This window comes from Pteropus vampyrus, unplaced genomic scaffold, assembly GCF_000151845.1.
Source record: "Pteropus vampyrus isolate Shadow unplaced genomic scaffold, Pvam_2.0 Scaffold86, whole genome shotgun sequence".
NCBI lineage: Eukaryota > Metazoa > Chordata > Mammalia > Chiroptera > Pteropodidae > Pteropus > Pteropus vampyrus.
This window is the reverse complement of record NW_011888867.1, coordinates 2,972,650-2,987,718: the sequence shown is the minus strand read 5'-3', so window position 1 is coordinate 2,987,718 and position 15,069 is coordinate 2,972,650. Positions and strand designations below refer to the sequence as shown.

At 45.3% G+C, this 15,069-nt stretch overlaps 1 protein-coding gene across 7 annotated transcripts in view; it reads left to right on the top strand.

Annotated features, from left to right (window-relative positions):
• PRDM2 (PR/SET domain 2) overlaps window positions 1–15,069 on the top strand; it is a 100,656-nt gene that overhangs the window by 57,580 nt on the left and 28,007 nt on the right. For 3 of the 7 annotated variants that reach the window (XM_023532608.1, XM_023532610.1, XM_023532611.1), the window contains 2 exons: window positions 672–782; window positions 5,298–9,678. The exons of 1 other annotated variant lie outside the window; for it this stretch is intronic. In XM_023532608.1, the coding sequence (XP_023388376.1) occupies window positions 672–782; window positions 5,298–9,678 (4,492 nt within the window). Of the gene's footprint in view, window positions 1–671; window positions 783–5,297; window positions 9,679–11,494; window positions 14,497–15,069 lie in introns of those variants that run through there. 3 more of the 7 variants (XM_011363514.2, XM_011363515.2, XM_023532609.1) reach the window with 2 other exon arrangements.

Genomic DNA, 15,069 nt, shown 5'->3' with positions numbered 1-15,069 from the left:
GGCTAGTGTTTCCTGAATTCCATCCTCCGATTGTTAATGAGATATTGAAGTCTCTGGACCTCGAGTCGAGTCCCTTAGGACCCTCAGAGTGCTGTGCCGGCTGACAGTGAATTATTCATAATTACCTGCATTTGATATTTGAGCCATTGTGCGTGTGTACCCCTTGAATTCAGTGGAATCTCTGCTTCTGCTATTTTACTTTGATAATTATGGATTTATATCTTAACTAAAAGGGCTTCGAGTTATACCATATTGTTTTTCGCTAATGTGCTTCTTATAAATAACCAGACGTTTGCCAGTCTCTGTTATGTGTGGTGTTGAAACTCAGTGCTGTTATCTAATTTTCCTTTGACGTCAACATTGTTAACTTTTCTAGAATATATTATCTATTAGTTTAATAACTTATAGCTATGAGGGAACTAATACCCATAGAAATACAGGATTTATGGATTTCTTTTTTTTCTCTGACATGATTTAAAAGTACTCATATTAATCATCTATTCCTTTCTTTAGGAATCTAAAGTGATAGTTGCCTAGAAATAGACAGTTTGCTGTGGTTGGATCAGTAGTTGTCTCCTTCAAGAATTCAGGATAATAGTGAGTGAGTAAGTGAGTGAATGAATGACTAAATACATACATACATACGTACGTACATACATACTGTGTTTCAGGGAAGAAAAAACCCCAGGAAAATAAAAACAAAGGAAACAAAACTGAAGACATACAGCTGAAGACAAGTGAGCCAGATTCCACTTCTGCAAATATGAGAGATTCTGCGGAAGGTAAGCTTGGGTATTGGGCTTGTAGGATTCGGGTATGTATCGCCAGTTACTTTAACTTTTTATGTCCTTGGAGTGCCCTTCTGAGAATCCTCCAAGAACTCCAAAGGGTTAAACGGCCAAAAGGTCGCCTACGTTTACTGAGATGAACTGAGCCTTCCACATCCAACCTCCCCTTCAAAGAATTATTAAAGACCTTCCTTGTTAAAAATGAAAGTATTCCCTGGGTAAAATAAAATGAAACGTTCTATATGTGCATTTATAAATAATTTATAAAGTTCAAAACCATCAAAACAAATCTATGTTGACAGAAGTCAGACTGGCAGGGCCTGAGTTGGCTTCTGGGGTGTAGCACTAGCCTACCACTGATCTGTGGGGTGGGCACGTCGGTGTATTTTACCTTGTAAACATTTTATCTTGCTCTTTACTTACGATTTATACACTTCAGGTATGTTTTGCACTTCGGTTAAAAAATTGCTTAGAATATCAAACACTGTTGATTTTATATATCGGAATGAAAAATACACAGAATGAAAAGTGTTTCTGTTTTTTTGTTAGGCTTTAAATTCCTATTTTATCTCTTTGTGTTTCTCCCCACAAAACTTTTTCTTTATGGTACCTTCTGAGGATCAATATTCTAGGCCCTCTATGACATGGGAATTCAGAGAGGAGCGGATTTAAAGTTAACCGGAAAGGCAGATTGCTCAGTGCTCATTGCAGTTGAGCCTCCATTTTGAGACTGTTGCTGTTAGCAAGGAGGGAGCTGTGTCTTAATTTGCTACGTGGCCAGTTTATGCAGAGACCGGAACTTGCTCAAGAGTTGTTCATAGTGACCCAAACAGGCGAATTTCAAAATGTTGGCTTGTGACTCTTTGAAGAAACATTTGTAGAGAGAAAAAACCAACAAAATATTTTGGATGCCTTTTAAGCCGTTTTATTAGCACTGTTTGTGGTGATGACATTTGTAAAGGCTTATAATTTCCTGTGGCATTGTAAGAACAGACAAGTTTACTTCCCAGAGCCTTATGAAACTAAGTTCTGCCTGCCAGTAGCAGATTTGCTAAGACATTTGTTGGAACAACAGCAACAAAAATGCTCGAGAACCTCACGATCTTTCATTACAAAATTAAAAAAGAAATCCAACAACACCTCTAACCTTCAAAAATTCAAGTTATTTTTTCCTGATACAGCATCAGGTCTCCGGAGAAAAGATGCTTAGTGTTTACCTGTTTGTGGATTAGCTGATTGTAGTGCAGTGCGGTGTTGGCTTCTCCTGAGTGTTCTGGATCCCGAGCAGACAGTCCACATCCTCCCTTGTGTTCCCCAGACCGTCCTTTAGGTTTAAAACACAAGCCCTGGTCAAGCGTGCCCATGCCCAGCGTGGGCCTTGCCGGCCAGTAGAGCTATGCATGTCTTAGGTCCTGTTTCTTTGGACAGTTTTTAATCTGGAATTGTTTATCAGTCACAGGGAAGGAAAAAAAATTTTTTTTTTCCATTAATAGAAGCCACGGATTTTGGCTAAAAATGAACACTCTAAAGAAGTTTCTGAGCCTTAGATATGTTATTTTCATTTTCTCTCGTCTCATTTCACCTTTTTTTTAGCAACATGCTGGGTCTTTGTTGAAAATGTATTTGAACAAGGAGTTAGTGGGTGATTTGAAATATATTACCATCATCAAATGACTGGTTTCCCAGTTTGTGGAAAACTTACGGAATTTATGAAATTTGTCTGGGAGAGAGAAAGCTGGTTTCTATTTAAAGGCAGAAACCTCATTGCTAGTAAATGTAGCAGCAAATGGGTAAAAGTGAGACTAATATTCCTAGGAAACAGCAAGATGGCTAGGACTGAATAATCGAGTTTGTACATATTAATGCCTTGCATTTGTAGAGCTTGGGACGTGTTAGCCCCTCCCTCTCCGCTGTATCCAGAACTGTAACAGGCCTCTTCTGTCTTGATAGTCTGGCCACTTCGTCTGCCTCTACTGCTTCTTTCCATTTCCACCTCTTAGTGTAGGCAGCCGTCCTCTCTCTCCTGATACCACTGCATCAGTATTGGTTCTCTGCCTCTGGTGATGTCCTCTTCCCAATCCCTAACCCACATCACAGCCACATTTCCCAAATGGACTCTCCTGCTTTAAACTACCTTATGGGTCCCCGTTACCCCCAGGTAAGTCCACACTAATTCACAGTGTGCTACATGTTTTGAGTCCCCCTGTTAATTTTCCTTATCTGTCCTTGATCTTCAGGTTTAGCCTGCTCTGTCCTCTAAGGAGCCTTCCGCAATTAACTAAGCCACATCAGATGTTCCTGTGTGTGCATCTGTAGCATGTACTTCACAAGCGTCATCATTTATGATAGTAGCGTTGCCTGCTTGCTTGTATGCAGCTCTTACTAGAGTGACATCCTATAAGGATAAGGATCTTGACAGTCTTGTTTGTCTAGTAGTGGTATATAGTAAATATTTATCCGGTAAATGGGGGAAGAGCCAGTTAACAGAACCAGGAGAAGTCACAGTTGCTCCGCCTCCCCTACAGAGCCTTTTTTAACTCTCGAAGGGTGTACACTAAAAGGGAACTAATTCCACAGAGACTAAGGTGGTACTGTAGAGAAAGTGGCATTGTGACCTTTTCCTGTCAGCGTTAAATGTGCTCTACCAACTCCTGTCTTAGTGTCTCCTGCTATCCCTATGTTCTCTTCCAGCCACGACTCCATTTCTCTGCTTTTCTTTGCAACTGCATTCTCTTAGGAACTCCTTTAGGCATTTGTCCCCACTGCTCCACTGAAACTGTTGTCACGATCACCATGGCTCCACCTCGGTAAATGGAATGTTCAGTTCTTAGTCCTCATCTTACTCAGCCCATCAGCAGTTCTGGACACAGCTGATCGCTCCCTCCTTGAAACTTTCTCTACTTAGCCAGAGAGCCAGCACTCTTTGCTCTCCAGATAGCTCACTGCCATTCCTCCAGCCTCTTAAGTACTAGAGTCACCTGGGGGACAGTCTTCCAGCCTCTCTTTTGTCTGCATTCTCTCTCTAGGTGACCTCGTCCAGTTCCATGCTCCAAATACCATTTCTGGTCTGAGGACCCGTATATTTCTGGGCTCAGCCTCTTTGTTGAACTCGAGTTGTATGTAACTAACTACTTAACATCTTTACTTGGATAGCTGTTGGGTACCTCAGACTTTAGCACATCCAAAATAAAGTCTTGCTTTTCCTCCACGCGCAAAAACAGACCAAACTTGCTCTTCCCTCAGCCTTCTGCCATTCAGTAGATGGGGTCATTGCAGCTGCTGTGGGGTCCTCCTTGGCACCTCTCTCGCACCCCAGCCAGTCAGCAAGAACATCTTGTCAGCTCATCTTCAGAATGTATCCAGAGTCTGACCACTTTGCACCCCCCCCCACCCCCCATGCAGCTAGGCTCCCGCCAGCCCTTTTCCTGGGAGATGCAGCTCTTTGTTTCCCTGCCTCCACCCTTGTCTCCCTAGAGTGTTCTGTCGTCTTTGTAGCAGCTAGAGCCATTCCCTTGAATGTAAAAGTCAGGTATGTCGTATTTCTCTGTTAGAACTTTCTGGTGGCTCCTTGTTCCACTCAGAGTAAAGGCCAACAGCCTACAAATTCCTGTGTGATCTGGCCTCTGCTTACCTCTTTGATCTCATCTCCTGTCCACCCTCCCTCCAGTCCCTCCCCCACCCATAGCCTTTCCAACTTCTTTGCCATTCCTTGAACACATCTAGCAAGTTCTTGACTCAGAGCTTATATATCTGCTGTTTCCTCTGTCTGGAGGGCTTCCCTCCCCCAGATATTTGTGTGACTCACTTTCTTTAGGTCTCTGCTCAGTTGTCACCCTGCTGGCGAGACCTTCCCTGTCCACTGTATGCCTCAGGTGGACCTAGGCTGGGTTTCTTCTGGGCCTCAGGACTCAGAAGTGACTTCAGATTCCTATTCCTCCTTGAGGTACTCCTGAGCTCTCAGTAGTTCGATCAGGCTTGGAAGCGATAATCTCCGAAATTTCTTTTACTTGAACAAATTTTGATCACGTGATTCTGGAAAGTGTTCTACCTTCTAAATATATAGTTTTAATCAGGAAGGAGGGAGAGAATCATGAAAAATCAGAGTTGACAACTAGGCTCCAGAAATTCTGTATCGGCCGCTCCAACACAATATTAAGCACAACAATTTCTGTAGTAATTGTATTTTTTAGTTAAAAATGCGTTTATATACGTGTGACTAAACACAGAAAAGGATTGGAGCTCCATGTGGTCTGTTCACACGTCTCCTCACTGCCCAGCGTGCTGCCTGGTACACAGCAGGCACTCTGTAAATACTTGTGAATGAACGAATGGAAGAAATAGATTCAACTCCAATTCAGCTTTATAAATGAGAGTATGGAGCTGTTATTAATCATTGTCTCCTTTACACATTTTAGGGGATAAGAGAAATAACTTGAAAAATAAGAATCGCTCATAAAGTGGCTAGTGTTTGCCCTCACCTCCATGCTTCTGCTTGCCTGTGCTTTCTAGGTTCCAAAGAAGAGGACGAGAAGGCTTCAGCTTCGGCAGCTGAGCAGACAGCCGCTCTTCAGGAGGTGGTCATTCCGGGTGTTCTTCCAGAGCTAGTAATCCCTCCCCCTGCCTGCGAGCCACAGACAGAACCAGACGAGAAGCTAGAAGCAGCCAAGTGTGAGGCCAATGACTTGGAGGAGGAGGAGGAGGAGGAAGAGGAAGATGAGGAGGAGGAGGAGTTGGAAGAAGAGGGTGAAGAAGAAACCGACCTGCCCAATGAAGGTTCTGTGACAGAGCCAGAAATGCGGTGTGATGAGAAGCTAGATGACTTGTTAGAAGAACCAAAAAATACTGCAAAAGAAACTCTTGAAGACTCTCCAGAGGTAATACCTGTTATCAAAATCCTCAAAACTAAAGAAGAGGCCAATGGCGATGTATTTGAAACATTTATGTTTCCATGTCAGCATTGTGAAAGGAAGTTTACAACCAAGCAGGGGCTTGAGCGTCACATGCATATCCACATATCCACAGTCAACCACGCTTTCAAATGTAAGTACTGTGGGAAGGCCTTTGGCACACAGATAAACAGGAGGCGGCACGAGCGTCGCCACGAGGCGGGGTTAAAGCGAAAACCCAGCCTGGCACTGCAGCCATCAGAAGACCCAGCTGACGGCAGAGGCCCTGCAGACAGCGTTGCTCCAAAAGATGACTTGAATCCTCCCTTTCTTGGGCAAGACTGTCTGGTCCTGAATTCAGAGAAGGCTTCCCAAGAAACAGTAAGTTCTTCTGTTGTGGAAGAGAATGGAGAGGTTAAAGAGCTTCATCCGTGCAAATACTGTAAAAAGGTTTTTGGAACCCACACGAACATGAGGCGGCATCAGCGTAGAGTTCACGAACGTCATCTGATTCCCAAGGGGGTCCGACGGAAGGGGGGACTGGAGGGGCCACAGCCTCCCGCGGAGCAGAGCCGTCCGGCCCAGAGCGTCTACGTCCCAAGCACAGAACCAGAGGAGGAAGGCGAGGCAGATGACGTGTACATCATGGATATTTCTAGCAATATCTCTGAAAACTTAAATTACTATATCGATGGTAAAATTCAGACCAGCAGCAGCACTAGTAACTGTGACGTGATTGAGATGGAATCCAGTTCGGCAGACTTGTATGGTATAAATTGTCTGCTAACTCCCGTTACAGTGGAAATTACTCAAAATATAAAGACCACACAGGTCCCCATCACAGATGATCTTGCTAAAGAACCTTCCAGCAGCACAAACAGTGAGTCCAAAAAACGGAGAACTACTAGTCCTCCCGTGTTACCCAAAATCAAAGCCGAGGCGGAGTCTGACCCCGCGGCGCCCTCGTGTTCCCTAAGCCTGCCTCTCAGCATAGCAGCCACGGAGGCGGTGTCCTTCCACAAAGAGAAAAGTGTGTATCTGTCACCGAAGCTCAAACAGCTCCTTCAGACGCAGGACAAACTGACTCCTCCTGCGGGGATTCTGACAACTGAGATCCCCAAGTTGGGGCCTGTGTGCGTGTCCGCGCCCGCGTCCATGCTGCCCGTGACCTCCAGCAGATTCAAGCGGCGGACCAGCTCCCCTCCCAGCTCTCCACAGCACAGTCCTGCCCTTCGAGACTTTGGAAAGCAAAGTGACGGTAAAGCTGTGTGGACCGAGGCAGTCCTAAGTTCCAAAAAGCCCAAATTAGAAAGTCACAGCAACTCTCCTGCGTGGAGTTTGTCTGGGAGGGATGAGAGAGAAACAGCGAGCCCGCCATGCTTTGATGAATACAAGGTGTCTAAAGATTGGGTCGCCAGTTCCACTTTTAGCAATGTGTGCAACCAGCAGCCACTGGATTTGTCTAGCGGTGTCAAACAGAAGGCTGAGGGTACAGGCAAGGCTCCGGCCCAGTGGGAATCCGTGTTAGACCTCAGCGTGCATAAAAAGTCCGGCAGTGACTCCGAAGGCAAGGAATTCAAAGACGGGAACTTGGCGCAGCCAGCCTACGGTGCCGTGAAGAAAAAGAAGCCGACCACCTGCATGCTGCAGAAGGTTCTCCTCAACGAATACAACGGCCTCGACGCGCCCGGAGAGCAGGCTGCGGCCGGGGCCAGGAGCCCGAGTCCTTGTAAAGCCCTCCATCCCCAGCCAGACGCTGCCCTTGGTCCGGACTCTGGTTTCCCTGCCCCTGCTGTGGAGTCCCCACCTGATGCTTCTCCTTCCTCTCCTGCCCTCCAGACGCCCTCCCTTTCTTCGCGGCAGCTGCCTCCACTCTTGATCCCAACACACCCGTCGTCCCCTCCGCCCTGTCCCCCTGTGTTAACTGTCGCCACTCCGCCCCCTCCACTCCTGCCTACCATTCATCTTCCACCCTCCTCTTCCGGGGCGTCTCCCCGTCCGTGTCCCTCCCCACTCTCGAATGCTGCTGCCCAGTCCCCACTTCCAGTTCTTTCCCCCACAGTGTCTCCCTCGCCATCTCCCATTCCTCCCGTGGAGCCTCTTGTGTCTGCTGCCTCACCGGGCCCTCCCACGCTGTCTTCATCGTCCGCCTCCTCCTCGTCTTCGTCTTCGTTCTCTTCGTCGTCTTCCTCCTCTTCCCCTTCGCCACCTCCTCTCTCGGCAGTATCGTCCGTCGTTTCCTCTGGGGATAACCTGGAAGCTTCTCTCCCCATGATATCTTTCAAACAGGAGGAGTTAGAGAAAGAAGATCTGAAACCCAAGGAAGAGTCCCAGTCCGCCGTTGAACAGGATGTCGTTCAGGAAACATTCAACAAAAACTTTGTCTGCAATGTCTGTGAATCACCTTTTCTTTCCATTAAAGATCTAACCAAACATTTATCTATTCATGCTGAAGAATGGCCCTTCAAATGTGAATTTTGCGTGCAGCTTTTTAAAGCTAAAACTGATTTGTCAGAACACCGCTTTTTGCTTCACGGAGTTGGGAATATCTTTGTGTGTTCAGTTTGTAAAAAAGAGTTTGCTTTTTTGTGCAATTTGCAGCAACACCAGCGAGATCTCCACCCAGATAAGGTGTGCACACACCACGAGTTTGAAAGCGGCACCCTGAGGCCGCAGAACTTCACAGACCCCAGCAAGGCCCGCGCGGAGCACATGCAGAGTTTGCCAGAAGATCCGTTAGAAACGTCAAAAGAGGAAGAGGAGTTAAATGATTCCTCTGAAGAGCTTTACACAACCATAAAGATAATGGCTTCTGGAATAAAGACGAAAGATCCAGATGTTCGACTAGGTCTCAATCAACATTATCCAAGCTTTAAGCCACCTCCATTTCAGTACCATCACCGAAACCCCATGGGTATCGGAGCGACGGCCACAAATTTCACAACACACAATATTCCACAGACTTTTACCACTGCCATTCGCTGCACAAAGTGTGGAAAAGGTGTCGACAACATGCCTGAGTTACACAAACACATCCTGGCATGCGCTTCTGCTAGTGACAAGAAGAGATATACTCCTAAGAAAAATCCAGTACCGTTGAAACAAACTGTGCAACCCAAAAATGGCGTGGTGGTTTTAGATAACTCTGGGAAAAATGCCTTCAGACGAATGGGTCAGCCCAAAAGACTGAACTTCAGCGTTGAGCTCAGCAAAATGTCACCGAATAAGCTCAAATTAAATGCATTGAAGAAAAAAAATCAGCTTGTCCAGAGAGCAATCCTTCAGAAAAACAGGTCTGCAAAGCAGAAGGCCGGCTTAAAAAACGCTTCAGAGCCCTCGCACATCTGCCCGTACTGCAGTAGAGAGTTCACGTATATTGGAAGCCTGAATAAACACGCCGCTTTCAGCTGTCCCAAAAAACCGCTTTCTCCTTCCAAAAAAAAAGTTTCCCACTCATCCAAGAAAGGTGGACACTCATCACCTGCAGGTAGCGACAGAAACAGCAGCCACCGCAGACGGACCGCGGATGCAGAGATTAAAATGCAAAGCATGCAGGCTCCTCTGGGCAAGACCAGAGCTCGCAGCTCGGGCCCCACGCAGGTCCCACTGCCCTCCTCATCCTTCAGGTCCAAGCAGAATGTCAAGTTTGCAGCTTCCGTTAAGTCCAAAAAGCCAGGCTCCTCTTTAAGGAACTCGAGCCCGATAAGGATGGCCAGAATAACTCAGGTCGAGGGGAAAAAACCCAAAGCTGTGGCCAAGAATCATTCTGCTCAGCTCTCGAGCAAGACGAACCGGAGCCTGCACGTGAGGGTACAGAAAAGCAAAGCTGTCTTACAAAGCAAGTCCGCTCTGGCCAGTAAGAAAAGAACAGACCGGTTCAGTGTAAAATCTAGAGAGCGGAGTGGGGGGCCGATCACCCGAAGCCTCCAACTGGCAGCTGCTGCTGACCCGAGTGAGAACAGGAGGGAGGACAGCAGTGGCAAGCAGGAGCTGAAGGACGTCAGGTAAGCCGTGTCTCCCAGGGCCAGAGGAATCCGGAGCTCACGAGAAGGGGGGCGGGGAAGGGAAGATGGTTGGAAGAAAGCAATATATTTGCCCAATGGCTTTTTTTTATTTTCTTGTATAATTCTGACACAAGCATTTAAAGGAAATGGCTGTTGCTTAAGTTGTACGCGTGCGAAGATGGGTCACTGCTCTGGCTGCTGCAGAGATGGATGCTTACGTAGTTCTTTGTCTCACTTAGGCCTGACAAAGTGTGCCGTTTCTCTTAGGGCCAGTTGTGAATTGAATCTGAAACCATGAAAAGCTCTCAAAAGTACCCTGTTACGGAAAGATGAAATTCCCTTAAACGTCCTTCATATCTTGAGTAATATCTCAGTGTTACTTGTATTACCTCTGGATCATAGAGCATTTCTTCTGTTAAAATGAATCACTGAGTTCATTAAAGCCACCTTGCAATCTTGTTTAATGTTTTTGCGACTCGCGTAGTTATAATAATTGAGAATGCTTCTGTTGCTCATGTCTTTTTCTATTGTTTTCATTTTAAAAACCCACGTCATTGGTTAAAACAAAACACACCATGTTCAGTTCAGAATGCCTTACGTCCCCCACTCCCTCCTATCTCCAGGCTTCGGGTGAAAAACAGGCCAGATCTCAAAAGAGAAGAAGCTAGGCGAGAGCTTAGGACCGCAGCGAGGCCAGACCCTTCAGGCACATGTCAAAACATCTGCCTGGCTTGTCAGAGCTTTTGTTTCCCCAGTCATGATATAAGAACTCATCTTAGATTTGAGGCGATTCTGCGGTTTTATTCTGTTCTCCCTGTGTTAAGAACTGTTCTCTGTGACGCATAAAAACGTGGGGCAGTAGTGACATTTGTTACATTGACTTCTTAAACTTTCTTAGTTGCTTAACCTGAGTTGATGTACATTCTTGGAATGCCTGCTGTTTCCCAAACAGTGCCTACAGGTCAGTCTTGTGAAATCTCATCATCAGTTAGTGAGCTGCCTGACTCTGGGCTTTCTTGGCTATGATAACCATTATTGTCTGAAAATTCTTTGGTGTTTCAGGCAAACAGGATTAGCATTAACTGGGAATGGGGGTGGGGGGTGGTCGTGAGGACCCAAAAAGTGCTGTTACCACTGCAATACTGGGTGCCTTAAGTCATGGCTAAAGAAGGACGGAGAGAAGACTCGTTAGGCAAGGCTGATGGGAATGATTTACTGTTGGAATGAAGGGTCACATTTTGAAAAAGCTACTTCAGAAATGTACTAAACCCTCAGTTACTATAGATCTCATCCAGCATCTGGTCTGTGGGCACGGCATATGCGTGCACAGCACCTCGGGGTCAGCCCTGGGGAAAATAAACCTGCTTGTGGCAGTTTACCTGCGTACCTGTTTGTCACTCTGCCTGTGTTCTGAAGTTCCACAACAATGGGATGTCCTGGAACAGTCCTTTTCAAAGTTAAAGAATCAGAATATGCCGTCATTTTCACAGACTGTACTGGAAAACATTCCCCAGGTCGTCGGTACTGTAGAATGTATTGTGTGTATCTCCTTTAGTCTCCAGTATTTGAAAGAATCCTTCATTTCCTAGTGTATCCCATTTATACAGTTTAAGGTTAAAGTTTATGTGGAAAATTAAGATACTATAAAGAAAAGTTCTCTGAGTACCTATAAATTTATGAAGTTCACTCAGGAAGCCTCTCCCTCATGTGGTGCTTTTTCAAGAACCCGTTAGATCTCAAAGGTCCAAAGCGCCTAATAAAATTGTGTCTCGTTTTTTGCTCCAGTTCATCTTAATTCTTTTGCTTTGTTTGATAGTTAACTGAGGGTTCCGTTGCTGGAATGAAATTTGGCCTGAAAGCTAACACAGAAGAATCAGATAAGAAAACAGTACTGTTCTGCCTGGGAGGTGGTGGCGCAGGCATCCGCAGTGGCTGCCCCTCTGCGTGTCACTGGACTGTGCTGTGCACACCTCAGAAGGATGTGTGTCTTAACACGGGGCCGTTTATAAGTGACCGTAATAAATTTGTGAAGTTTTTTGGGGAATCAAAAATAAATGTTTAACGGGACATCATACCTGGATTATCTGGACACGAGAGTGGGCATTTCCTCAGGGAGTTGGGGTGGTCTTGGCACCTGCCTCGCAGTGCGTTAGGTGTGAAATCAGGGTTCCTGAGCTCAGGCCTGGGGACACGAGGGTGCCCAGAGATCGGGCCTCATCCCCGGTACACGCTGTCGCGTTACAGTGGTAAGGAGTTGTTTTAACCACCGTCTTCTCCCCTTTCAATATATTTCTCCTTGCCCTTTTATTCAGGGATGATTTCATGACTCACGTGTAGAAACACTCACTTTCTCTCTGTGTTCAGTGACTTTGCTTTACTTTCTCCATCGTGTATTCAAGGACTTGGCACAGGTCTGGCTGTATACCTTTTTCCTCTGTCCTTCGTTGTAACAACCTGTGATTACGAGCTCGTCCCCAGCACTCAGGCACTTGACATGGGAGGCTAGTTTGGGGTTCTGTTTCAGGTATATGCTTGCAGTCAGCCGTGTGAGTGAAGTTAAGCGTTTCAGAGTTTTCCATTGAACACAGAGGGCTCAGTGGAATTTGCCAGTTGGAGCACAAGCCATTGTGCCGATCACAGTGTCAGAAAGACGTGTACTCCAAGTCCTTTTCTCAGGACAAAGCAGCGAAGGATGCCAGGCCTACCACGCGACTTCCGTCTCCGGCTACAGACCTTGCTGCCGTGTCCCCCGTCCGAGTGCCTTCAGATCTGTTGTCGCTGAGGCCTCATTTCAGTAGGCTGTAAGATGAAAAGACAGGGAAAGAGAGACGTCCCCACCCTCTCTTGCCCATCTTTGGTTTTGTAAATCCCAAGATGTTTTTACATTCTCTAACGTTCCTTTTAGAGCAACTCTTAATACCGTGTTCCCCTTGCAGCCAGTCAAAAACACCTAAAGGTGGAAAAGCAAAATGAAATTCTAGACCAGGTTTTCCCACTCACCATGAATTGATTAAAAAAATAAAATGACAGATGTCAGTTTCTCACTGTCCATCTCTACCACACCACTCCAGACAGGGCCGGGGCCTTCCAGGCGTGTGGCTTTTGAATGAGACACCCGTGTTCCTGTGTATCTTCAGAGTCATTTTGTTGCTGTCTTAATAACATTTGTCATGTGGTCTGCTCACCTTTTCTTTAACGTGGTCAATTCATACAAGGTTATGTTACGTTGTCATTTATCTTCAGTTTTCTTATTTTCTAGGAACTTCCTGTAGAAAAGCCCCCCAAACAAAACAAACCTTAATTGCCTAAATAAAGGTAATGCATGCTCCACTTAGGATAAGCACTACGACAAAGGACACGAAATCTACCAAGCTTGCAAGACCAGTCGAAGCTGACTCAAACCCTAACACAGCTGACTGCCGGCAGCCTCTTGTCGCTCTGGTTAGAGTAAGGCAGCCGCCGCTTCGCCGGTGCCCGACACGTGTGCTGGGCTCCTGGGTGATTGAAATGCAAGAGGGCGCCGTAGGACGGGCTAGATGAACTGGCTCGTCGCCACGGGACTGAGAACTCAGATCTGAGTGTGGCCCTGGTTTTTGGCACGTAGCAGAGGAAGGAATGATTTGAACGTAACCTTGCCAAGCAAGTTCTCTGTCTTGTCAGTAGTCGTTTGTAGATTTCAGGGAATGACAGATTCTAATGCACTCGTTTTAAGATGTTTTGGTCACACACCAGCTCTTGATGCCTTTCTTTTAAATGAATTATAGACAGAGAGGCATTTAGCTTCTCTCTCAGCCTGCTTTTTTATCACAAGCAGATTGCCAGCATAATGGAGAGGAAACCAGATTGGATGTGGACTCCTTTTTTATGCCTCTTCCAGTGTCGTGTTTATATATCCGAGTGGACATCCTCTCAAAAAATTATCTGGCACTAATTTATAACTATTATATTATCAGAGACTATGTAGCAATATATCAATGCCCAGGATGCATCACAGGCCTGTATAGATGTATGTCTACATGTGAGTATAACTGAATTTACGTACCAGGTTTTACACTTCGGTCTCTAATAGAGATTTAAAAACTACAGATTGGCCTCTTCCTGAGTGTATCGTTTCTCCATGCATTATATGCGTTCCCCCTAATTAATGACTGAGTTGGTGGAAAATGGCTAGGTTTTATTCATGTTTTTTTTTTTTGTTGTTCTCAACTTTAAAAGTAATCTACCTCTTAAAATTTGTAGTTTAATACTTGTTTGGTGAATTTGTGCCACTTTAACCCTTTCACTATCATTCCCATTTTGTTACATTTCTGTTCTGGGGACTTTTATGTTGAAATATTGTATAAAGCATTTGTAGCAGTTTAAAAATAAAATATTTAAAATTATTTAAATTGTTTTGGACGCTTCAATTGTATTATGTGATTCACATTTTACATTTTTGTTTGAGTTGTTAATCTGGAGAGTGTTCTTGTATTGAAGTTTGCTGTTAGTTATTTTATTGTTTCTGTTGGAGAGTGATGATAAAAGACTATTCTAATGAAAAACATTAAAATTTACAATTTGACATACAAAAGGGGTTGTCCTGTTGATTTTAACCAATGTAGCCTTTTAAGAGAGAAAGAGGTTAATTGTAGATAGACAAGTTAAGAGTGCTATTTGCTATTTCTCCCCTTTCAGCATGAAATAAATCATTTGAGCTTGTCAGATACACAAAAGTTTTTTTTATGCCGTTGCTAGCAAGCACTTAATAACTAGGGGGAATTCTAATGATACCGTTTTATATCATTGTAACCAATAAAAACTTTGTAAAATCTCGTGAAAGGACTGCATTTTGTATGTCATTGGGAGGAGTTAAGGGCAAAAAACGAAGGTGCACGTAGGAAGGGCCCAGCCAGGACACCTGGTGCGCAGTGTCGGGTCCTCGCAGACGACGTTTTCTCACTGGTTTCTGTGTGGCATTAACCGAACATTTGCGAGTTCAGTATTGCTCTTCTACCGTTTAGAGGAGACGTGGGCAGATGTGCTATAAGCAGCACCTCAAGAGCGAATTAAAGTTTCGTACGTGAGGTCTCCGCTTCCTCTGTGCTTGCTAACGATTGACTCCACTTTGGGCATTTTTATTGTTAAGGGTCCCCGAAGAATGAAACAAGTTGGAACATCTGTATTACGTTTGTATGGGGTTGCTCTTTTTACTTGAGGTTAAAAATGGTTGGATGTCAGCAGTTTTGTAAAGTCCAGCGCGAGGGCACGTGTCGTTCTCATTCTTCGTATCAGCGTCATTCCTCTGATCCACCTCTCCTGGTCAGATGCCCTCATTTCTGGCTTAGGATAATATTCCCATGTGAAAACACCCAGCAGGGAGGAGGAGGGGTCCGAGGGAGGAAGAGGAGGCTG